Source organism: Kryptolebias marmoratus, linkage group LG24 (genome assembly GCF_001649575.2).
Source record: "Kryptolebias marmoratus isolate JLee-2015 linkage group LG24, ASM164957v2, whole genome shotgun sequence".
NCBI lineage: Eukaryota > Metazoa > Chordata > Actinopteri > Cyprinodontiformes > Rivulidae > Kryptolebias > Kryptolebias marmoratus.
The window spans coordinates 11,546,096-11,571,714 of NC_051453.1; the positions used below are offsets into that span (position 1 = coordinate 11,546,096).

Here is a 25,619-nt window from a genome sequence, read left to right on the forward strand (position 1 = left end):
AAATGAATAAAAACAGAAAGTCATCAAGCACATTTGCAACTTCTAAAGTGTTGAGGTTTTGGGGAAGGGCTCGGGAGCAGGAGGACACAGCGAGGAAGTGTCCTGCGGTTGTGAGTTGCGATGAGAAGCGACAGCTCTCCCGCTGAGCCTGTAAATTGGCTTGGCGTATCACAGACACACAGCCACGCTAGATCGCTCAGGTGTCACACCAGGGAAGCTGCGGCAGAGGAAAAATACCTTCCAAACCCTGACTTTGATGGAGAGTAAACAGCACAACTGGCTTAGTGCTATTGTAAGAGAGATGAAATTGTATAAGCACATATACCATCGCCGATCTACAACATTCCTGTTAGACCTGATGGAGTCTAATATATGAACAGGTGGTTCTGATAAGTTGGGAGTTCAACTGGAATGAAAATAATGTCAAGGAGTAAACAAAAACAATCTCTTGTCATAAATAGCACTTTTGTTAAAAAAAAACAAATAAATAAAACTTTATCCATCATAAGTGAGTGGCAAAAATGCTCCTGACAGTATTATCAACTGTATACATAATATTTAATTATGGCTTGGTGTGAAAATTACTAACCTGTGCAAAACCATCCATTAGAACTGAAAAATATTTAGGATACTGTCCAAATCCAAATTCATTTGGACACATTTTATATATTTTTTATCATTGAATTAAAGATGTAAAAATTGCTAAATAATTTGTCTGTAATACGTCGACTTGTTTGCTTAAAATGGCAGATGTTGTCTTTGAAATTTAGTTTTCATAATGTCTTTTTGTCAAACTACAACAGTGCACAACATAAACATTGCTCATTATAAGTGTTATGCTCAACTGTATCTGCAAACTAAACCTCTGTTGTCTTATTAACAAAATCTTTTACCCCCAACACATAATTTGGCTCAGGGTTACTGATATGATGGCAGCGAGATGAAATGAGTGGACACAGGTAGTTGTGAATGACAGAACCCCACAGTCTCTGATCTGGGCCGAACCACCCAGAACACTCACTGGTTCATCCAACACCTGCACCAGGTGCAACGCTCACAGATGCTGTTCAATCAGAGGACATATTTGCCAAAATGAGCGTTCACAAGAGGAAAAAAGTGCCTTGCTGTTGTAATACAGACAATGAGATGAGTCACGCTCTCTCTGTGTGTAGGCGTTAACATCCTCTGCTTGAACAATGTATAAATTGCATTTTGATGCAAATCTTTCCCACATCAGACCTGTTCTTTAGAGTAGGTATGTTGACTGAGAATAATTGTTGTGGATTTTGAGACTGATCCCTTGTTGCTATAATCTTTGCCCAGTAGACATTTACTTTCATATTTCTCGTGGTTTCAATATGATGCTATGCAAATACTGTAGCAGTCTCAGTCTTCTGGTAAAAACACATTAGCTGTTACACATTTATTGCTGTCCAATCGTATAGACTAGACATCTTTGGCATTCTGGGTTGGCAGCAGAAGTGACTCCAATCTTTAGTCTGGATATCTGAAATGTGTCTGGAGGAAAAAAAGCAGCGAATGAGGAGCCATGTCTGGTTTCAAAAAGCATTCCCATTAAATAATTTTCATTTATTTTTAAAGATGTCCTCTATATGAAAATCACAAACAGTTCTGAAACAAGATATTAAGGCTAGAAGTTTATATTACACCATTGCCTCCAAATACTTTTATTTTGTTTCAAAGGACTCATCTTTGTATTTGTTATGACTTTATGGTAGACACCAACAAGTTGTTGTGGACCATTAACATAATTTACTGCATTTGTAATCAAAATATAGGGTCTTTACATCTGCATATGATAAAACAAAAACAAAATTTAGCATGGGAGTCCTAATTATTGTTTCCTTTTTTAATATTGCATACTCATAGTTGGATTTTTTTGAGTTTTTATTGTTAAAAAATGTATATCACTGTTCTAAAAAATGAATCGGCTGATTTAAAAAAAGAATCCATGCTTAAAATAGTTTTATTGAGTAGGAAGATTGTGAAAAGATTTAACTTTCAGAACCAGAGGCATGCAAAATGGCTCCTCATTTCACAACATGGATAAAAAAGTATGCTGCTTATACTTGGTGTTGAAAGCAAGATTGCTTAAAAATCAGTGAACAGTGGACCATCAACTTTACTTACAGAATTTCAAAGGGCTCACCAACACAAGAGTTTAAAAACTCTTTTACACACATCTTCACAATCATAAATATTGCTGTAAATGTAGTGACTGAGCCCAGAAGTTTCTCTGCTTCGCTCTGCGCTGCTGTACTCACCTGAATCTCTGGGCCTGGTGGTGAAGTGGGCCCGGGTACCGGCGGTTGGGGGATTGGTAGAGCTGTGACAGAAGCGCTTGGCTGGTCTTCTGACTTGGGTTGTTGGCGAACTTGACCGTGATGGGCTCGGCAGCACCCGATGGCTTCTGGCCGTTCAGGCCCTTGATGGCCTCCTCAGCTTCTATCCTCTTATCAAAGCGGATGAAGCCCACACCTCGGGAGCCGCCTGCGGGGCCAGCAGATCACAAGCAAACAGGGGCTACTTTTACTTTACAGGGTTAACATAAAATCTTAGGAGTACACAAAAAAAAAACAAAATTTGGTTAAAAACCAGTCCTCATTAAACAGCCAGTGTCATGGTTAGCAACAAGTGTGAGAGCCAGTTTAACATTCAGGCACAGAATGAATGGACTCCTCTCTTTCTGACATATGACCACATTAAGTGGAAACAAGGAGTAACTTTTTTATTATAAACATTTAATTTTGAGGCTAAGAATTAAGACACTGTCTTAAAAAAGTCTGCCGTTTCAGCAGTAAAAAACCAGCAACCTTTATTAGAGGAAGTAGAATAAGAACAACACACACATTCACACACACACAGAGTTATAGACTAAATCCTCAGTTTAAAGCCACATTGTCCATTCTTTTCTTATACTCTCTACAGTCACAGTCACCACACTGACTTCATGCATTGTTCTCAGTGACATTTGAGCCGTTTCCTTGGAGACATTTCTTTTTTTTTTTGACTGCCACCTAAGAGGAACATTTAGAAATGTGCTTCCCGGGAGGTCCTTTATTGGTGTCTGTGAATGCTTTGTGTGTTGTTTTTTTTTTGACTGTATGTATGTGTGTGTGTGCGCTTATGTGTACATGTGTGCCGGTATCTATTAATGGATGCTGTGCCTCGTTTTAATGAGGCTGCCTGGATGGCCCAGAGGATGCTCGTTCAGTGACAGCAGCACTCTGCCGAAGAGACTATTTACATAATACTGTGTGCACACAGGCATGTCTGTGTGACTGAGGCTGAATAAAAGAAAGGCAATAAGAAAGAGGGGAATGTTGTGTTTGAGGCATCATTGTGTGCAGTCTCTTTCTCACACTTAAAAAGCTCCCCCTTATTGTTATTCCACATTTTTGTACATGCCATCCCTCTCCCTATTTATTTTTTATACACACTTCCTGTTGGCTTGTCTCACGGTACTCGTTCCCCCTGAATTCTCATTCAGAGAAGCACCTTGACCAGCTCACTATCTTTTGTTCTCGTTTTCTCAGCGGGACACAGGCATCACAAGGTTATTTAATTTCCAGCCAAGCTGCATCATAAAAAAAACACTGTTTGAAAGCAAAATCATTAATTAGAAATGTCGTCTGGTCTAGTTTTACGCATAATAATTAGCTCCCTGCTATTTTGGGGTTATGCTTTTCCACAAAAATCTCTACTTTTAATGAAATTCACTGATTTTATTTGTGCTATAAAAAGTGGACATTGTTAAAACTTAGTAATAAAGAAGCAGTGTGTAGGTCTTACTGACATTTAGTAGTGAATTTGTGGACTGGAATCAACTGAATATTCTCCTACCTTATTTATTTTTTCCAAACATGTACAAATTATTATAAATCCTGATAAAGACATATAAGTCCTGCTTAAAAGTCAGCGTTTAGTTTGTTCTTCCTGGGCTTCTGTAGAAACATGATGATGCAACAAGATGACCCAAAGTTATCAAAAAACACAGTTTAGATATAACAATAAAGTTGTAGCCATTTTAGTTAAATCTGGAAAAAAACATTCCACGTGATCTTGTGTGACATTGTGAGACGTCACACTCAGAGTATGCATTTATGAATGACTCTCAGCCACTGCCACATCAAATTTTAGCTCAATAGCTATTTTATAGTTATAGCTATTTTTGTGTTGGCTAATGTTGATAACTGTGGCAGCCATCCTGAATTAACTCCATGACTTCAACAGTTATCTGTGAAGTTTTCAATAAAGCGAACGTACAATGAGCACTTACAATACGTGTTGTTAATACTCTTTGCTGCAACTACACCAATTTTTGGCACCATATCTGTAAATCTAACTTAGTTATAGTCATTTTAGTGTTTTCTAAGGTTAGCTGGCTGTTGTGGCCATCTTGAATTGGGTTGGCTCCAAAGTTTAATCGGTTGTAGATAATCTTGCACAATCTGTGCTCAGAATGTGTGTTGGGGATCAGTTTCAGCTTCTAATACAGCAAACTTTAGGTCAATATCTGTAAAGTTGACTGAGTTATAGCCACACCAACAGCAAACAATAATAACAATGTATCTCTGCGAATAAATGATCCTAAATACATGTCGATGCTTGAAGTTCAGTATAAAATGACAACATAAATCAAACTTTACCAGATTTTTGAATGTCAGATCTTGCAGCTTAACAGTTGTTCCTTTGATTTGTTCGACTACATGGCTCTTAACTGCTGTTTTTTCTTAAAATGTTCTCACCTCTTTCAAACACTCTGCTGGAAGCTGTTTTTGTGGCTGCCAACACTGTAAAAGGCTGTCAGTTACAGTAAATAGTGTTTATCTGTTTCCTCATGCAGCAGCACAAGAAACATAACTTGTAAGACAATATAATCTGGTGATCCTGTCTGCTCTGTTTACTGATTCTTACATAATTTGTGAGTATATTCTTTGCAAGGATAACAACCCTGGAGCACGTTTTAAGTTTGAAATCACCAAGTTTTTAGACCTCACACATACATATTGATGTAGCCAGACCTGAACCTCAGCATTTTTTCTTCAGTCTTTAAAATGATCTTATTAACTCCAAATGTGAATTATTTTGTTTTATTCATGGTTTTTTTTACCTCTCTGATTCCCTCTCTCATGACAGGCTTTCACAATCCCCCTCACTTCTACTTTTTGTGCCAACTCTGTGCCTGTGCATTTTAATTAATTTGTCACAAGCAGGAAAATTACAATTCTAATGGGATCTACAGAGTGCAACCATTCGCTGCTGTCCCTACTGTTGCAGTCATTTATTACTGTATGTGTAGTGTGTGAGGTAAAATGAGGGACATTTTTGCCTCTCTGTAGCTGTTTTGCTGCTTGAGCCTTCAGATTGTTAGTAAAAATCCAACCACTACTTCACCAGCTGCATTCTTCTCCTTGATATCTGAAATCAGCCCAGTTTCACAATGTTCTGCTGCTCAAAGACACTTGGAAACTCCAAGAGCTTTGCTCAAGGGCACCTCAGCATTAGTTAAGAAATCGGGGAGCACTACTCATTCTTTTCCTCCATCATGATGAGAGAGAGGAGAGGACTCTATTTCGTTTTTTAATCCTCATACTTGTTTGGCCTTGAGCTCCTCCTAAGCTGGTTCTCACTGGAGGCCCTTCAGACAAATGCTTGGCATACAAACACACCCAAGAACACACACTTATATGGTGACTTGAAGATATGCTATTAGGCATGAAGTGTGAAAAGAGACTAGGTATATTGAAGACTATCTGTCCAAGTGGGTGATTTTATACACTGGATGTGCGTATGAGAGGTAGATTAAAGATTTCCATCGGCATGAACCATCGACTCTTGTTCTTGATGTTTTGCAGCAACATTATTAAGGTGGTGAATGATCTGAGGTGGAAAATAACTATGATTTTGCTCAGCTATAAGTGTGTCCACTCACAAGTGTGATCATGTTTCATTTCTGCTTTTTGAGGTAATTTGTATTTAATACAGGGGTGTGCATCAAGTGCAGACTACAACAGACTTTGAATCATAATGACCGGTAATTGGAAACATAATTTCAGATAGTTAAACAGAACAAAGCATTTTTCTCACAGACAAGGNGGGGGAATTATTCTCAATCTATGAGTCAACTTTCAATTTATTTTTAGTTTACAAATTTTATCAATCATCCCTGCCTAATCAAACACTTTCCCTGAAGGAGTCTTCACAAAAATCAATAAAGTTCTATTTATCTATCAGTCTCCTGAATTAAATCATTGGCCAGTCTTTTATTTAATTCACTTTCTGCTATCTTAAATACATATCATTTTCCATATCTTTTTATTTCTCAAAGATGGTTTTGTTTTAATTTTTTTTACTGAAGTTTTTGTTTATAAATGTTGACTGTGAAAAAAATATCAAATGTAATTTAAAAAATAGCATTCCTCGAAGATCTGCACATCATTTGCAGCCAAGTCTTAAACAAAGGTCTTGGAGTATGAGATGTGTATGACTCTCAGCTACTACCACACCAAACATCAGCACAAGATCTGTAAAAATGACAGAGTTGCAGTCATTTTTGGGTTAACTAAAGTTGATAAGCTCTGCTGGCCATCTTGAATTGGGCTGACTCCAAACAATAATCAGTTGTAGATGTACTTTCAGGGATTATTTTCAGGAATTTTCAATAAAATCCGACCACTGGTTCATGAAATATTTTTGCTGACAGGCAGACAAACACACAGTTACACTGACACATTTCATGATGGTGGACAAAAGTAAATGCTAAAGAACAGATACTGTAAATTAAACTTAATAAAAAATAACTAAAACGTGAGTTTGAAATAATAAAACCCCAATGAGCACTTTCTGTATTTAAAAAAACTTAAAAAAAAAAATGTTATATTTGGGCTAAAAGTGAAAATCTCATAGATCTTTAAACCTTGTTGTGAATGGCAGATATAAACTTTATGCCAAAATTGGCAAGAATAAGAGTTTTTGCTTTGTGGAAGTTAAACATGAGGATTTCAAAATTCAGAGCACTTCTTTAACACTCAGATCTTTCTGAGCTGGGTTACAACTGATTCATTCATAATTGAGTGCTTTGGGTGATTGATAGAGTTAGTTTTCAGGCTGGATATGGCCCTGGGGCCATCAGTTGATGATCACTGCGTTATAGTTCAGTCAAACAAAATTGTATGTATTTCTTTTTAAATAATGCATTACTTTAATTTCTGCTCTGGGTATTGAAAGAATCCGAGAGCTCTTTTTGTTTTCCCATTTATTTTTGCAGCATTTGGCCATCTTTTGTGTACAGACAAATCGCTTTTTCGAGTCCTTCAGTCTCTCCTTGCAGTTGTTTCTCAGTGTTAGAGACAGGTCTGACTGGACTGTCTTCACTTTCTGGTATAAAGGAAAGAAAACAGTTTGGTGTAAATAAAAACAAACAATTGACTTGGGCAGCACAAAGCTTGGGATGTTGCGACAGTCGCTCAGCATGATAGTTTCTAAAGGAAAGCTTCCTTTTGTCAAACTACTCCCTTTTAGACAGCAAATATTGTAAATGTATTCTTCACCTTATTGTTTGATTCAGATCTTCAACAAAACCAGCTATTTTCAGAGTCATTGCTGCCTCTGAGGGTGTTATTTTCCCTAATGATATAAATTTTGAAAGCTACATTTCCAGGAAATAGAGGAGGAGGAGAATACTGCTTAAAATGAGCTGACAATTGGCAGGTTAGTCCTAGTGGTTGGTATACAGCAGGTGTGTTGAAGAACATTGCCAACTTTATTTCCATGATTAAATCTTAAGTTGCATTCAGAGGAATTTGTTCCCGCTGAAGGGATTTTTGGAAACTGAAATTAAAGGGTTAGGTTCCTGTTAGTTTTCATGTCTAAAAGTGCAAATCAGAGTTTCCCCTGTCTTACTCTTTAATGATCACAAATCTGCAGACTTAACTTCTTTGGTAAGGCAGCAGAGGCACCAGATGAGCCAACAAAGGTCAGGTTTACAACCCATCTGAAGGCCCTTTCAGCAGAAACTTGTAAAACAGGAAACTAATACCTCTAATTTTAGGAAATTAGCCCAAACCTGATATTTGGACAAAGTGAAAGTTCTAATTTTTCACGTCCTCACAAATAAATTAGTATGACTACCCACTGTGCCAAAGTGACAAGAAAAAATGTGCATTGTTTTCTGGGCTCCTGTAAAGCTCATAAACAATATTTGGTGGTTTACATGAGGCGTCAACAACAGTGTCTCGTTTTAGCTACAGATATTAAGGCATATTTCTTGTGTTTAACTGATTTGTTTTTTTTGACGCCTTTTCCAGCCTGAAACGCAACTAAGTAAAATCAACCAATGTATTTTAAAAACAGTAATACAATTTTCAGAGCTAATTAATGAGTTCAACGTGACTAAAAAACAACTCAAATTTGTCACAATTTTTTATTTTTTTTAATTTGTTTATTGTAACAGCTGTGCTGTGCCATGCCACATTAGTGTGATAAACCACAAAATGGGTTTATTTGTTTCCTGTTAAAACATTGTAACAAAAACAAACTTGCAATCTCTGAAACAGGCTGCCTTTGGAGAAAGCCCAACCCTAAAACTAAAGCAGCCCCAGAAGCCTTAGGCCTACTTATCAAGCGCCTGCCAGCCATACAGGCGACTTTAGAGCACAATGTTCTTACTAAAGTACAGCAGTCTGTCTTTCTCACTCACTCTTTCTCCTTCTCACTCTTTTTCTAGCTTCCTTCTCCACAGTAATCAACAGAGGCTTACGTAACTTTCTCTACCTGTGCTTATCTCTCCCTAACACACACCGACAGGCACATTGTCTGCCTTACTAATAACACGCCGCCTCAGTCAGGGGCATTTTCCCCCCTGAAAATGGGAGTAGAGAAGACTGAGGGTGGGGGGGGGGACTAGAAGTGAGTGCCGGGGAGAGGATAGGTAAGGCTGAAAAGAGAAAGAGTGGAAATGGGGAGTAAAGGAAGGAAAGGACAAAAGGAGAGAAGGTGAACGTAAAGAGGTGACAGAAAAAGGATGATGATGAAAGGAAACAGTGCTATTCTTGCTTCCCAAACAAAGCCACTATTTCTCTAAAACCCACTATCATTTCTCCAAACACTGACTGACTGACAAAGAGAAATGACTGCTCCTTTGAGAGGCTAGGAAAAGAAGAGGTGAGAAACCTGACTGCTGGGTAATGAAAGATGGACACTTTGACTCTTTTTCAAACAAACACACACATAGTTTCATCCACCCAGTCTACTGTATTCTTTTTAAAACCCCATTACATTCAAGAAAATGGACACAAGCACCGAATAATGCGTAGATGGGTAAAACAGTGCTGTTGAATTGTTCTGCTACTTCCTCTTGTGCCATTTATCTTTTACTTAAGAAAATACCAAAGGTTTTATAACATGGCACTGGGAAAAAGAAACCCCCTTCCTACTGGCTTCTAATTAAAAGCAAAGAAAAATGCTCTGTCCTTGTTTTAAGTAACATTAGTGTTCCTGGGTACAGATAGCATTTGAAACAGTAACGTGAAGAGAGGAGAAGAGACTTTGAAGAGTGTAGGTGCCCTGTGCTTTAGCCTCTGTCAGAGCGGAGTTCCAACCATCTGTCTGCTGTGTGTGTCTGTGTGTGTATGCAAGCACTGATGCACATACAGTAGATGCATGTGCGTCTTCTGTGCATGTGTGCTGGCTGAGGCAGAGATGGAATGCACTTCAAATGATTACAGAAAAAAAGGCAAGCACTTCTCAACTCGTATTACCTTGACCACTTTGTTCTCAAGTACTTGGCAAGAGGGAGATGAGTGAAACATTTTGGTGTCATTATTCAAGTTAAGAAAGAGGAGAGAATCTACTAACTGCACAGGACAAGGGTATCATCTCACAGAAAAGATTTTATATTATTTTCACAAGTGTAATATATAGTAATGACTGGCTTGAGAATCAGAGGAAACAAAATCGCCAGAGCCAATTAGAAAACCTCTTCATTTTCTTGGCACTCAAAACAACTTTAACAAGTAACACAACAAAGTGGTGTTCCCCAAAGTCTGGATAAGACAAAAATAGACTAATAAATCTTAACCAGGGAAATTGGCTCTTCACAGCAGCAGTGCAGATTAACAATGAGGTTCTATAGGATTAAAAGATATTTGAATTAGGGATTCAGAAGCTGTAGGCACAGAAAAAGCTGAGTACAATCCTCTGCAAAAGTTTTAATCGCCTGTAATTTTTAAAATATTTTGCTACTAAGGAGCCAGTCAATCTTGTACTGAACCACTTTAATGTAAATGGAGCTTATTTTAAAAATGGAGGAAAAATGTGTGTTCGAAAAAATATATCTACATAATTGTTTTCAAGGTTTGACCAAAATGGCTAAACCCCGATCATTTCTAAACATTAGACAATATTAGTCTTGAACTCTGGCATGAAAGGCAACAGGTGATATGCATTACTTTAAGGAATGCTAGGCCTTTAATTAACATAAGAATTGTTTCCACTGACACCTCCTATTCCTTCTAAACAAACATGGAATCAGCCTTTTCACAGTCAATCCTTTTGCAAACTGAGCAGCAATTTAGTTTCACATTAGAGCTGTCAGTTGCAGAAACCATGTCTCTAGATCAATTGTATTTGCAGCCATTGATCAGGTAAGCATTGACCTCTGTGTGCATACGAGTCCAGGAGGAAGAACTAGGAATAGCAGGCTATTGATCCAAATCTGTCTCTGATATTTTATCTGTTTCAAATTGAGACCAGATGTAAGAACACAAACTCACACGCTACGACTGCATTCCCTGAAGGTTAGAGAGACAGACAGGGGAGGGAACTTGGCACAGTTCGCACCGATAAAGAGAGAAAAAAAATTACTTATCCATTCAGAAACAATTGATTTGCAGAGGAAGGGAAAAAGGAGGGTAAGGAAGAGATGAAGAGATTCCCTTGTCAAGTCAATGTTGTGCTCGCTCCCTGAGTCTCTGGGGCGGTTCAGCAGTTTTAGGAGTTTTTGTTTTAGCTGCCTCTGACTGTGAAGGATGTGAACAGGCTTTTAAAGTTGCTTCTTGTGTTTACGAACAGAAGAATGACTGCAGGGTGCATCCTGTTGATGAGGAGGTCATTTAGAAAACAGACTCTATGTTCCCAATTTAGCCGAGCAGGAGCTGCGGATCATCAGCCCATCTGCCATTGGTCACTGGAGAGCATCCCTTACTTCAACAACGTTCTGTTGAATCCCTCTCAGTATGCATTTCTATCTGAGCATCACTCTTCTCTGAAGTCTATTCACTTTCCATAGACGGTGTACTGAAGCGTCTCTATCTTAGATTTGATTACTTACACAATAAATATGTAGAGACAAGCAAGAAAAACCAAGGTTTTAATTACATTTTTTTCTCAAGAGACTTTTTAAAACATTGTCACTGTGACAATGCTGATATTAGGTGCAAAATTAACAAAGTCCCAAAACAGTTCAACAAGGACAAAACTTGCCTGTGACTCCTTCTTCCACTGTTTTCTTCCCTCCTTCTGTTTATTATTCTGTGCTTACATTTTTGGCAGTCACAGGAGAGTATTAATTTGCAGCCCATTTCTTTCTTAATGGCAGTGAGTGTGTGGGCGGGTGTGTTTCTTCTGTCTCTACAGTATCAGAGAGAAGAAAAAGATGAGTCAATGGTGCCAGCATACTACTCTCAGAGCCGCTCTGAGATCCTCCATGTTTTTAATCACCAGCAACTCTAACATCTAATTAATCATTAACATTTCTCCTGCTGATCCTCGGCCCTTTGGGGCCACCTCACAGAACATCCCTCTTTCACATTATCTTTGTTTGTGTGTGCGCGTATACAGTATGTGTGAGTTTCAGTTCCGAAACAGTGTTTAGTTTTAGGGTGAGCTTTTGGAGGCTGAAAAACATCACCTGCTCTGCATATGTACTGACCAGTTCTTAGGCACATGTCTGTATTATGTTCCCACCAGAACACAATAAACAATATGTGACTTGCATATTACACACAAAACTGTCAGATGGTGGTCACTAAAAATAAGTTTGAGAAAGCATGTAAAAAGTAAGAGTGGAATATTATTCACACTAATGCACTGTTTCACTTTTTCATTAATAAAAGCTTTTTTTTACTAACTAATTAGACATGTTGACACATTTTTAAAAATAATGATTTAACATTTACGAACAAAGTTTGCCTTGAAGTGCTTCCTGGATTCAAAGTGGGTTCAGTTTTGACGTCCTTTGAAAATGGTAGTGCCTTGGAGACTTTTTGACATTCAGGTTCATGGCTATCTTATCCAAACAGGTAAAATGCCTTTATTATCATGGCACAGACATCTAGGCCAGTAAACCAAACGTGTGTCGGCATATAAGCCTTCCTCAGAGAGTCGAACAGATTTCTATCAACCTCGAGCCTTTTTAAAGAGACGGTCTACAAACAGAATTGATCCATCTGTAACAGACTCCATCTGCGAAACACTGCCTCTAAATACCTAAAACACAAGTGCACACATACAACAGTAGAGAGCTTTTTTGGTTTAAAACAAAATCCTAACATTTGCAGAAAGGTCACTACATTTTTTGAGAAGAAAACACCAGTTTTGATTTTAGAAATTAATTGTCTTCAGCTTGTCTTGACAGTATTACTTGACACTGCACTCCAAGGTTAGTTTAATGACAACAACGACGTGTGTGTGGACACGGACTAGAATTAGGGATTAAATTTTAGTGGATCTGCTGCATTTTAGATGAGACCAGTATTGCCCGTTTTAAACCAGAGTGTGTAAAAGAAACCTGCAAGTGAGACATCCTTTTGTCTCTTCAGAGGTTTGAGGATTTTTTTTTGCTGAATCTGTGTTTAATCTGAACTTCGTGGAGCCACAACTTGGGTTGAGACAGAAAGTTTCCTGGTTCCTAAAACAGAGATAAGTTTGTGACTCTTAGTTTTCACAGCAGCTCAACAGCGCACTTTCTTGAAATAAATAGTTAGGACATTAGTCTGTCATCACAATGCTTTGAAGGGGTCTCAACCTTTACTATCTGCTGAAATCCTCCTCATCATGTTGGTTGCGTCCTCCCTCCTCTCACTTTCTTTTCCGCCCACATCTCTGGCCATCTACACCCTCTCTTAATTTTTCTTCTCCGTTTCTTTCATCTCCTTTCCCTCTCTTGCTTCCTCATGCTCAGAGCGTACAGACAGGCGTGCACTTCACTGCCAGCGGTGATTTATACTGCTTAGGCAAATGAGTGTGGCTTACAGCATGTTGCTCCTTTTTCTGCCTCATCAGTACTCATTGCACACAACGCTGGAGCAGGTTGAAGCCTTTAGGCAAACACACATCCACTGAAATGGATCTAAGAGGCATGCTGGAGGGTTCCTGTGCAGTACAATGGGCTGATGGGAATCATTTGTGTATTTTAGATATAATGCAATGAGTAAATAAGCAAGTACATTTTACAGCTTGTGCCTCTAATGAAACCATTGTTTTAACTAGGACATAAACTGCTTGTTGAGGTCACTCAATGACTCACTAGATTTGTTTAAAAGAGCACTAGAGTTGTAAAAATATGACTGAATTCAACATGTTTTCCCCATATTGACATATTTCAACGTACCACACTGATTAAAAACCCATTATAAAATAACCTTCTCAAAAACGTTCACTCCCAATTGCTTGTATTTTTCCTCTTTTGCTGTAAAATGCTACAACTTAGAGAAATCCATCATGTCTTTTTTTTTTATGTACATGACTGGACGAGTGGATGGCACTTGGCTTGTGGTGCCAAAAATGATAAAAGAAATAGAAAAAAATCTATATCAAAAGGTATTTTAAAAAAATCATCAAGATTTTTTGTGACCAATTTATTTAATCCTCTTTTTTTCCTACTAAATCAAACTCTCTGATCAAATTACTGCACAAAAAAAAAAAAACAGAAAAAGAGGCTCCTGAAGTGGCACAATCTTCAGCTGAATTATTAAAGAAAATCTTGTGTCTATAAACTAGACACTAAAATCTGCTTCACTTTACAATTCCTTTTTGAACTGCAGCTTGAGATACAAATAATAAAAACTGCAACAGGTTGTATCCGAATAAACCAAGAGCTGATGGTAATACTGCACTGCTGCACCTGCACCCAGACCCGGAGCAGGCAGGAACTGCACGTTGTTTTTGCCAAAAATGCCAGCAAATGCCATCTGAAGCAGAATGTCTTTGTTGCCAGGAAAGAGGCTTCATAATGCCATCTGTAGAGGACTTGAGCATCCCAGGCGTCGCCGTGACTTTATCAAGTGCCAAAGTTTGCATAAATGATCCGACACCTCCCTGCATTTATCAGTCGTCAAGTTCTGACAGCCAGAAATTAATAGGAGAAAATGACTGAGACCTGAAAGAGCAGATGACAAAATGGCCAAAAGGCTTAGCATATACTGCCCTCAGTGACTCTTTCAATCTTGTTACAATATTTGACTGTTTATATTAAAAGACAAAAACATGGTATGAATAAAGTGGCATTTATTTACCATTACAGCTGAGCTAAGGACATGATTATGTTCAGTGCTACAGCTCACCGTTTCAGTTTGCAGAAAAGAAATTAGTTTCTGCGTCAAACTGCTCACAGTTTAGAGAAAGCAATTAATGATTTCTGCACTACGTTTCTGCTGTATTTCTTTGGTACTTTGAGCACCACAAGCCAAGTGTTTATGAGTTTCAATATATTTCAGAGAAGACAGGCACCTGCACAGTCAATATTTACCAAATCTGGGAGCTCAAATCAGAACAAACCTTATGGAAAAACAGGACTGTAAGGTGGAGGAAAAATATTTTGAAGTAAACTTTTCATTTAATTTGCAGCACTTCACTCATTTAGACAAACCTCTTTATCCCAGCTGAGTAATTTCATAAAACTACAAATTCCAGTGGTTAAAGGATAAAAATACATTTATTTGTACAGAGACTCAAAACATGAGCAGTTATAACAAAAACTGATATACACATAAGAGATTCTAAAGTCTGATAAAAGGTAAAATCCTGGTGTACTGTATTTAGGACAATATTTTAATGTCATTCAGGTGCAGAGATGCTGAAAGTGCATTGATTGTTTTTACATCTAATCTGTTTTTAATTATTGGGTTTTGTTGTATTTATTTATGAAATTGTACTTGAAGAATGTTAGTGAGTGACATAAATCATCTCAACACTCTGTGGCCATCACAAGAAGGCAGAATAACTTTCTGAAGAAATAGAAGCTATAATATTAACAGTGCAGACTGAATAGGGCGACCAAAAATGCCTATAACATCTGCAGTCAGAGGCCTTTAATTTGTTTTCATTATTACCACATCGGTTCAATTCTTTATTTTTATTTCTTGGATTCATGTCTGTACTGACTACAATAAAAAGCAAGATGTGTCAAGAATGTGACTCAAAGATATTTCAAGGCTAAAACCTGAAAACTCATTTTGCTAAATAAGATGCCATATTGTCACGCACAAAGACTAAAAGTCTTATGTGTATTTATGGATGATACATGCTGTGACTAAATCAGAGTGTTAGGATAAAGTAGGTGCTGCCCCATGGATACCTGTGACCTGGTCGACAAGGATGCGGGAAGTGATGATGCGTCCGTACTGGGAGAAGAGCTGCTCCAGCTCCTTCTGGGTCATCGTCTTGGGCAGGCCGCTGACATACAGGTTAGCGTCACGGATAGAGGCTGAGCTGGGTCGCGCATATGACACCTGCGGAGCAAAAATGAAACCAAGTGTCGGAGCTTGTACAGACAAATTGAGCACTTATTGCACATTAAAGTTGTAGGAGGGTAAAATATCAAAAAGATTACAGGTTCTGTGTGTGTGTGTTGTGAGCGGGAAGGGATGTGAATCATTGGATCCACGGGGAGGAAAATGAGACTGTATTTTTCTTCTTTGCCGCGGGGATTAACATTGTTAGGAAAAGATTTGGCTGCTTAGAACCCCAGAGAGATAACACTTTATGCCTCAGTCAGTTGTTTGCTGGGGGAAGTGCAGAAAAGTTTCCCCCAAGGAGAAACCACAGGTGGTTTTACTTAGAAAACACAACTCGCAATTAAAACAAAAAGAGTCACTTCACTCACACTATAGACTATTCTGATTTAAAAAAAATATGATAGCAAAACAAAGAAAAAAAGTTAATTTGTTGTCTTGTTCTTTTCATTAAACTATCAAATCAACTTTACAGCAGTCGTGCACATTTTCTCCACTGAAATAACCTAATATGTGGGTGTCATCGTTTGGCAGGAAGTGATTATTCTGTGCTACCAGTGAACTTCCACAACATCTTCACTTGTACACCCAATTTTGCAGCACTGAAATTGCGTAAATCCCATTACTACAGCTGCTGACTGAAGCAGCTTTCCCTTGAAGTACTTTCATTACCTCTGACAAGCAGAGACATAAGTCATCAAATAAGGTTAAAGGCAGGCAAATATACAGTGGATGTGCAAGTCATATCCTTAAGCAACAGCATGGAAATCCTGCTTGTGAGAGAATAGGATTGGGAACAGCTGGCTTTCCCCAAGTCTCACTTCTCTTTCACACATTTTCGTCCTCAGCCTATCTACTCAGCGCCTCCGTCTCCTTCTTCCTCCCTGCAGCTCTCTCCCTTTTCGCTGCCTGGTTATTTTTCTTCTGCTTCCTTCCTGCATGCTGCCTCACTAAACCTTTCCCGAGTGTGCCTAGTTTTTTTTTTCTTCCTTTTCCTCTTTTCTTCACCGTACAGCTCTCCCTCATTTTCTCCCCTTGTCATCCAACTGCAGATGTCTAATCCATCAACACCTCCTCAAGCTGTGAGCAGTATTGTGTGGTGCGAAGCATGTGTGAAACAGGAGTGTGTGCTTGTGCGCAGGAAAAGTTAGGGAAAAACTAAGTGTGAAGATTAAAGTAATCATAAAGTAATCATAAGCACGTGCTGGATAAATGTGTCTTAGATTGTGCGCATATGTGTCACTGTGAGCTCCTCGCACCTTTCGCACGCTGCTTCCCCTCACACCACAGCACATCGCTGACAAAATCGGAGGTGTCACGATGGAGAAAACTTTACCAGCGAAAAACCAAGTCAAAGACACATCGGAGAGACACATTGCCTGAGAGAATGCGACTCTCCAGACCGAGCATTTCCTCACAAGTGTAGTGACAGAGAGTGGGAAGGGTGTGACATGAAGAATGACAAAACTTAATTTTAGAATTACTGTGCTGCTTTTTAATTAACCTTGTTGCCTTTAGGGGTTTCAGTCTGTTGCTTGAAGAGAAAGCAAGGGAAAATAGAGTAGTGGGAGGAAGAAAATTACGTGTGAAAGAGTGATAGTGTCAGACAGAGATGTTGTGTTGTCTTCTGTCATGACAAAGACCTCTTTTATCTCAAACAACTTGAGGCAGGATCTTGCGTCATGAGTGTGAAAGAGAAAATCTGTTAACTCAGGCTGCTGCACTGTGTAAACAACCTTTACCTTCCATTTTTAAATACTGACACCTAGTTTTTATTGAATTCTGCAGTTTGACACAACACTTAATATTGTGATCACATGATGTCAATTACATGCGCTTGTTTTTAAAAAAGTCTAAATAAAATGGCTTATATTAAAGTGATAGTTCAGATGTTTTTGAAATGTGGTTTTATGGAAAGTTGGCGAACAATTACTATCTTACCTGTTGAAGACAGATCTCTGAACAACTATAGTTTAGAGACGTAAAGTTAAATTCTGATGGGATTGATGAGCTAACAGCTAGTCAAAGTGAGGTCAAGAACAAAGTGGATTGCTGCAATCTCAAAACAACTCTAATAACAAAATTACATACAAACACTATTATATATACCCATTACATAGTTATTTACATATAATTATATCATTAGTTGAAATCCAAAATAGTGGCAGCAGCTAGCTGTGCAGCCTGGGGAACCTCTGGAGTAAATACACCGCTATCAATTTCACATTACATGGCTATTCTTACAGAAATTTTATGGTAAAGGTTTTTAAAAAGGCACTTGCGTGAATGGCTATGGGATTTTAAAAAAAATTCTAAGTTAAATTAAGACAGCAGCAATCCACTTTGGTCTCGTCACCATTCAGACTATCTGTTAGCTCATCAATACAGTCAGATTACAGTCAGATTAGTCAGATAAGTCGGAATAACCTCAGTCTGGAGAATTAAAGAGTCATCTACAACAGGTAGGAGATTATTTGTTCATAACTTGTCTTCTGTGTTTAAAAATATATATTTTTTATTTTATTAAACTTGTCTGTACAGTAGAGCAGATGGTTAGCACTGTTTCTTTGCAGCAATCAGGTTGCAGGTTCAACACCCAGACAGGCCTTTTTGTGTGGATATGTGGCTTTTCTCCAGGTACTCCAATTTCCTCCCATGGTCAAAAACCATGTTAGGTAATTGGCAACTCTAAATTGTCCGTGGGTATGAGTGAAAGTGTGAATGGTTGTCTCTCTCGATCATCTTTATATGCGGCGGACTGGCTACCTGCCCGGATTGTACTCCACCTTTTGCCCAATGACAGGCCTTAAACAGGAATAAGCGGATGGATGGCTAGATGAAATTTTACTGGTTATGTGGGCAAATTCAAACTTATGTGTTTAAATGCTGACACAGTCTTAATCATCCAAACATTTCTAGCTCATAAGTGTTGATTTAGCACGTCATATTATTATATACAAATACACTAATTTCTACCATCCATTAAGAAACACATCAAACCATTTGACCACATTTTCACTCCAGAGATAGAATACCAAGTTGACTCAAAGCCAAATCAGACAGTTTAGGCTCTCTAGGGAATGGAGGGATTCTCTTTGGGATTCATCACAGGCAAACAAGATAATCCCATCCTATCAGATTACATTAGACTGGACGAGATCAGATTAAGTCGGATGACAGAAAACAAGAATCCAGGGATTGGAACAGATTACAACCCATTTTAATAGCAACACATCCAGAGACAAGAGAGGATGTCAGCAGCAGCAGATATGAGATGGGAAAATTAGATTAGCAATAAGACGCATATGTTGTTGTAAAACATCTGCAAATTAAATACATGTGAGGATTCATTTATTTAGGTCTTCAGATTTGTTTGAATGAAGGACTGATGTATTCATCTTACCCCACTAACAAAAACAACTAATCCTGTCTATTAGTCATGCTGCTTAAATAATGAAGCGCTCAATAACATTAATACAGAAATAACAGAGGCCTCACTAATTTTTGAAAATGAAAAGACTGACATGTTTCTTCTGTTGCACCCAGTAATATGTATATAATTTTACCTTTACGTTTTGACATTTAAAAAAGTAATTAGCATATCAACCACAGTCACAAGCTGTTTAATGTGTCTCTTTGATTTCAATGGTCTTTTTATTCCTGTGGCTCAAGCATGTTAATCTAATCTCACCCTCCAGCACATTCCATAACAGCATCTCTATCTAAAAGGCCTCTCAGACAGATGAAAGCATCCTTTTAATTCGACATGACCTCCATAACTTTCTGAAACACTAGATAAAATAGTATTTTTTCTTTGTTTTGAAGCGCTTTATTTGGAATGTAAATAAATGAATGCAGCCCTGTTTACCTTGATTGTTTTCGTCTGAAGTCTGAGTCCGTTTAATGTGTTGATGGCTTTCTCTGCATCCTTTGGGTCGATGTAGTTCACAAAGCCGTAGCCAAGACTCTGCCCTGAAATGTCAAGAAATAAAAAAGGTGGTTTTTATTCATATCTTGTTTTCTATCATATTAAACTTCAAATAGTCCTGTATTGTACAATGACTGAAAGTTCTGGTCTTGTCTGAACTTATACTTTACTAGAGGGAAAAGCTGAAATGTAATATAGACCACTAAGGGGTTGAGGGTGTTGGATTTTTCTTTGAGTTTGTATTCTCTCAGAACCGAAAACTAAAACTCAGTTATTAATCCAATATACAGACATCTTTAGGACAAGTGTACCCTTTAAATGAAAAAAAAAAAAAAAACGGGTAAAAAATAACTTCATCACCACTTTTTAAATCACAGTGGCACAGCCCAGAGCTCTGAACACCTTGAGGTGAATTGAACAAATCTTGTGCCAAGTAAAAGTTGATTTTAGTTGCAGTTTGGCTTTAAAAAGACATAATGAATGAACCGGACTTCTTACATGAACCTTTTCACTTCTCCATTTAGTGGTAATTTAAATCAGTTCTGATCACCATAAACATTTAAGTTTAAAAAGTAAAAGAAGAACAAAAACACCCTTTCCTAACATTTTAAGTCTTTAAAATCTAAGTATCCATTGCTTGTTACTGGAGCTTAAGGAAATTACATGAACCATTTATTTTTAGTTTCTGACTGTGTGTCATTCTAGCTTATCTGCTGAATACAGTATATACACTAAAACAGCATAATTTGATTTTAAAGCAGGTACAACATATTAGCTGATACTGTTGCAATTGACTAAAAAAGACAAGTCTAACACCCATTTGCCTCTAAGCTCAGTTTTTTAAATAACCATCTCCCTTTGAGAGCAAAGTAGGCTTGAAACTTCCCAGCGTTTCCCCAGTGGATCAGGCCTTTCAACAGGCTTAGGGCTTTAACCAGACACCCCATCGGGGCCCGCAGTCTGCTGATTTTGAACAAACAGCCCCTACCCACTAATACCACACACAAGCACTGAGAACTTCGTCAGTTTAAGAGGAGCAGCGTGCACACATTCACGCTAATGGGAACAGACAGCGGTTAGTGGGAGACAAAGTGAATCACAAAATATGGAGCACGGCTCTTTCACAAAATAAATACGTTTGGGCTATGGATATCACAGCGCAGAACAGCTCAGATGCAAGCAGGGGGAAAGGCCAGAAGGGACTTGTAGTCCTAACATCAAACAGCTGATGATTTTCTCTTCTTCTCTGCTCTCCTCCCTCTTCTCTTTTGGATTAACAGTGGATTATCAGACACTCTATTGTTAATTAAAAACCTGCCATCCTGGAGAGACTACTGCTATTTATATCTGGCCATTCTCTCATCACTCTCTTCTTCCTCTCTGACTCTCAACTCACATCAGGTGGTAAATTTGCCAGTTTAAATATAACTTTTTTTTACATCAGCGACCGTGATATTAAACATATTGACACATTATTACAATAAAGCATAAATTGTGGACAAAGCAGCACTGTCTAAACATCTCAGCAAGGTTTCAAATAATAACGGTTCTGTTAATCTACTAAAATTCTATAGATTTTCCAAATGAGAATGAGCTGAGTGCCATGTACTTGTAATACTGCTCGATTCAATTTGCTATCATTCTAATTTTTATCTTCCGCTTTCCCTGCACTTTCCCCACCTTCAGTAGAATATGCTGGCAAACAGCACTTAAGCTCAGCCATCAAGACAGACATGGTGGTGCTTGATGCTGCTGAGATGCTCTGCATTCATGAGGCTGTCCAGGCAGCAGCTGGCAACCGTGATGCAAAGCATGCAATGTCAGTGTGGCATCAGACTTTACTTATGTGTGTAGGCCTACACAAGCCAGCCATGGATTAAAACAAACATAAAAAATGATTGTTTGATTATAACTGTAATTGTGATACTTTGCACCTGCTAATTGGTGTGCATGTTTTATACATGGTGATGATAGTCCCATATTTTTCATCCCCACCCTCGTCTTCTTTCTGTTTTTATCATCGGTGAGCCTCCAGAGTTGGAAGGAAGAAGGTAGGAGTGGGGCTCGGTGGCGAGCGTCATTCCCCAGGTGAGCGGGAGATGAGGGTAGACAGAGGGAGACATCTGCATACAGTTTCAGAGAAGCTCCAGGAGGAGTTTCCACCCACCGTTTGTAGCCTGGTGCAGAGCAGCTAACAGCAGGTAGCCACTGGCAAACTGCCTGTCTCCCTGGAATTTACATGGTTAGGTGAGAGATGTAACACCAACATACAGCACTGGCAGATGTACACATGTGTGCCCTCATAGACAGACACAAGCAATAAAAGTTTATCTTCACATCAAGACAGTAAGGACTAGAATGACAGGCCTATAAATACAATGTCTGATGTGTTGTCAATTCAAGAAGTCAAAAGATCTTTTCAAACTTTGGTCCTACTTATGCAGACACATGTGAAAGTAATGCTGTAAGAGGTTCAAAGTCAGAAACCTACAGTGAATGCTCACAGGCTCAACAGGCAGAGTGGCTGAGTTCAGCCAATCGCAGCACCTCTCTGTATCCACCTCAGCACTCCTCAGCAGGAAAAGCCCAGCGTGCTTTTTGAATTTGGATCACATCATCTCAGTTCCGGCTCGACACACCACGGTTAGGCACAGCTCTGACGCACTTTAAAACGGCTTTGGAGCACTTAACTTAGCATGGAGTCCTATTGGAGAGCGAGGTCAGCTCAGAGTATTTTAATATTGCGAGAATAAAGGAAGAATCAGTCATGTCAGTCAATGTTGCTGTGCTACTGCTGAACAGTATAATTAAAACTCAACAGAAGGTTTTGGAAATGCATTTGGACAGTTCAAAACTAACTGTGAAAAAAGCCTGAACATGGTTATTATTGTATGCATCTTCTGTTGAATTGTCACAAAACTGAAGTATTTAAAAAAAAAAAAGCAATTTGTGAGTAAGATATGAAAAGCAGACATATTGTAAACACAAAATATTCAATAACATTTTAGAATTACAGAAAAATAAGAATCAGAGGCAATGTGACAAAGCTAACCAAAGAGCTTGAAAAATACCTTTTCATTAGTAAAAGTAAATGTTTTGATGATCTACTGATTACAGATGTCCTCAAACATGTGGATTATGGAGAGTTTACACATATAAATGTACCGAAGGTTGCTAACAATAATGTGCGCATTAGGTACAGTGATACCACTACAGCACTGAAGGCTTCATCATATAATGGCACATTTCTGCCTTCACTTGGAGATGAGCCACAAGTGCTGGAGAAGGGAAGAGATGGGGGCTAAGTCGAACCAAGCTTCACTGTTTTGTCAGACCTTTGTGTGGAATTGAACATAAATTGTATAGGGACGGGGGCTTGTTTTTCAGTGGTAAAAAATTACTGCTATTTCTAGAGAGTAGCTCTTTGGTGTGTTGGCGAGGAGTTATGACTAAGGCATTATTTGTTTCCTGAGGAGCAGCAGGATGCCCAATGTGTGAGATGAGAAAATGACTGTACTTTAAGCTGGTGTCCTGCCTGCTGGCACTAATATGTAATTTCATATTTCTTTCTTCCCCCCTTTTGTGCGTACACACATATATTAAGAGGATGCTGGAGCATATTGACACTAACATACCTCTGCAAAATTACATAAATATTTATACGATGGACACAAGCAAAGGATGAATGCATAGCTACATTGAATTTCCAGGTATACAATCAAGTTACATTATAACATACACGTAACACTGTGAGAGAGCACAGTATGGTACACAATCATATTCTGTAAAATACACAAATAAGAGACTCTAGAGCATATTGTCTGTCATTATTTTGTACCCTTTGTTGTATTATGTGACTAAGAGCCTTGCTCTGCAGACATGAAAGCATCTTCATCTCATACTATCATCAGGCAAGGCTCACACAGCACACTATACATGCTTTGATCTGAAGTGGGAGCTACCAAATGAAACACGTCTGCAAAAACAGATTTTATAGTCTATCTTACTGCACTCTATTGTTCCTAAGAATATTTTCTCAAATTATGCAGACATTAATCAAAAAGTTAATTTGTACTGTAGACACTGTTGTCAAAACAGGTAATAGAATTTGAACACAATGGCAGTAAAAACTGCCTTTGCTCTGCATGCAACAGCAACATTATATTAAAATTTATTCAGTTTTATCTTCATATTCTGTGTAGTTTTTATATATATATATTTATATATATTTAAATGAGGGCATTGCAGCACATAATGCCCAGAGTGTAGAAAAAAATTCTCTGCATGAATCTGGACAAAAAAAATCTGAGAGGGGACCTTTATGTGCTATTTCTTTTTCCCCACTGTTTCCCACACGCTGTCACAAGCCAAATATTTCTGTCATTTAGAAGTCACAAGAGGGCCTGCAAAGCAAAAAAAAAAATAGTGAGGGGGAGCTCCAGTATGCAGGGATCATGAGAGCTATGAGCTGATAATGCTAAAGCACCAAGAAAAAAAGCAAATTTGCTCAATTAGAATAAAACCTTTAGAATGATGCAAAAGGAGGCAAACACTGAATATAAATTACGTGCTTCCATCCATCTTAGTCTCTTGCTGCTACAGCAACCTAAGGTAGAGCTATTTCTGATGGGCTGGAGCTCCTCAACATTTAAAAAGGTACCCTGTCACAGCTTCATGTCAAACTACTTCACTCATCTCAAAAACTCCAAGGCCCCATGAGAAATTGGGAGAGGAATCAACACAAAGAGAACAAAGGAGTACAGTGCCTTAAACACCAGGAGTACAGTAAGAGCATGACATTTGGCATGTATTGAGCCCATTTAAATAAGTAAATTCATAAACAGAGTCACATCCCCCGCATGAACGCATCGACTGTAGATCCCTCTCCCACTCACTCATTCAACACATCTTTCCCTCCTGGGTTGCCAAGGTAGCAGCCAATGTTGCAGTCAGGAGGCTCCCACTCTCAGTTCCCAAGGCCCTGCTTCCACCAACACATCCACACAGACACATACTTGCCCACGTAGAAGCTCAGGGACAAACACACACACGCACACACACACACGCGTAAACAACCACCTCATGGTGGCACCCTGAGCCTTGGGGCCAGTGGACTGCAGCCTGAAGTGTGTAGGCTTGTTGTTAAGTGAAGTAGCTGTGGAATCGAAGGAAAACACCCCCACCCCCTTTGAACGATGGATAACCCTGTTATGTCAGATTGAGGAGCCTAACATGCTGAACCTGCTCAGACCCCTTCTGAGAGCGAAGCCCTTCTTTTTTTTACCCCTCCACCCCTTTGTCTGGCACATTTCTGTCTGTCCAGAGTGAAAGGTTGGAGGCTGAGGAGCCAGCCTAGAGGCTAACTCAGCCTCTGGTTCTGAGGCCTACAGAGGGGACAGCCACAACCCATGTTCCATGTAAAGGCCACTTAAATGAAATGTGATGGGATAGAGGTTGTCTGATGCGAGGGTCACAAGAGGAACAGTGCAGCCAAGCAAGCTCAAGATGATCAATTCTGGGTCCAAGAAGGCAAAGGGAAGGAAACTGAAGGAGAGAGGGTACTGAGAGGAGACAGAGGACATTCTTGGGACTCTAAAACTTTAATGCGTGCCTGCCTGCTTGTGTATGCACCCCTGAGCCTGTCAGCTCTCCTAATACCTGGCTTTATAGATGTCAAATCCCTTTTTCATCTCTTTCCATGTCAGCTTTGTTCACACTCTCCTCAGCCTTCAGACTATTTCAGGTTCAGATAAATGCAGCCTGTATGTGGGATATAAACACTACACCAGATCTCACACAGCATGCTTTCAGAAAGGATTTTAACAGTTTGTAGTAGCCTGTTACTACATAAAAAACATTGTAGGTAAGTGTTTTGGAAATAATGTTGTATAAAATGGCTCAACTTGCAATCAGAAGCATAAAACAGTTCAACATTG

At 38.8% G+C, this 25,619-nt stretch overlaps 1 protein-coding gene across 9 annotated transcripts in view; it reads right to left on the reverse strand.

Moving 5' to 3' along the window:
* elavl4 (ELAV like neuron-specific RNA binding protein 4) overlaps positions 1-25,619 on the reverse strand; it is a 70,771-nt gene that overhangs the window by 8,668 nt on the left and 36,484 nt on the right. For 7 of the 9 annotated variants that reach the window (XM_025004016.2, XM_017407190.3, XM_037974264.1 and 4 more), the window contains 3 exons: positions 19,624-19,727; positions 15,599-15,752; positions 2,286-2,520 (listed from right to left, as the gene is read on the reverse strand). In XM_025004016.2, the coding sequence (XP_024859784.2) occupies positions 2,286-2,520; positions 15,599-15,752; positions 19,624-19,727 (493 nt within the window). The remainder of the gene's footprint in view (positions 1-2,285; positions 2,521-15,598; positions 15,753-19,623; positions 19,728-25,619) is intronic. The other 2 variants (XM_017407191.3, XM_017407189.3) reach the window with 1 other exon arrangement.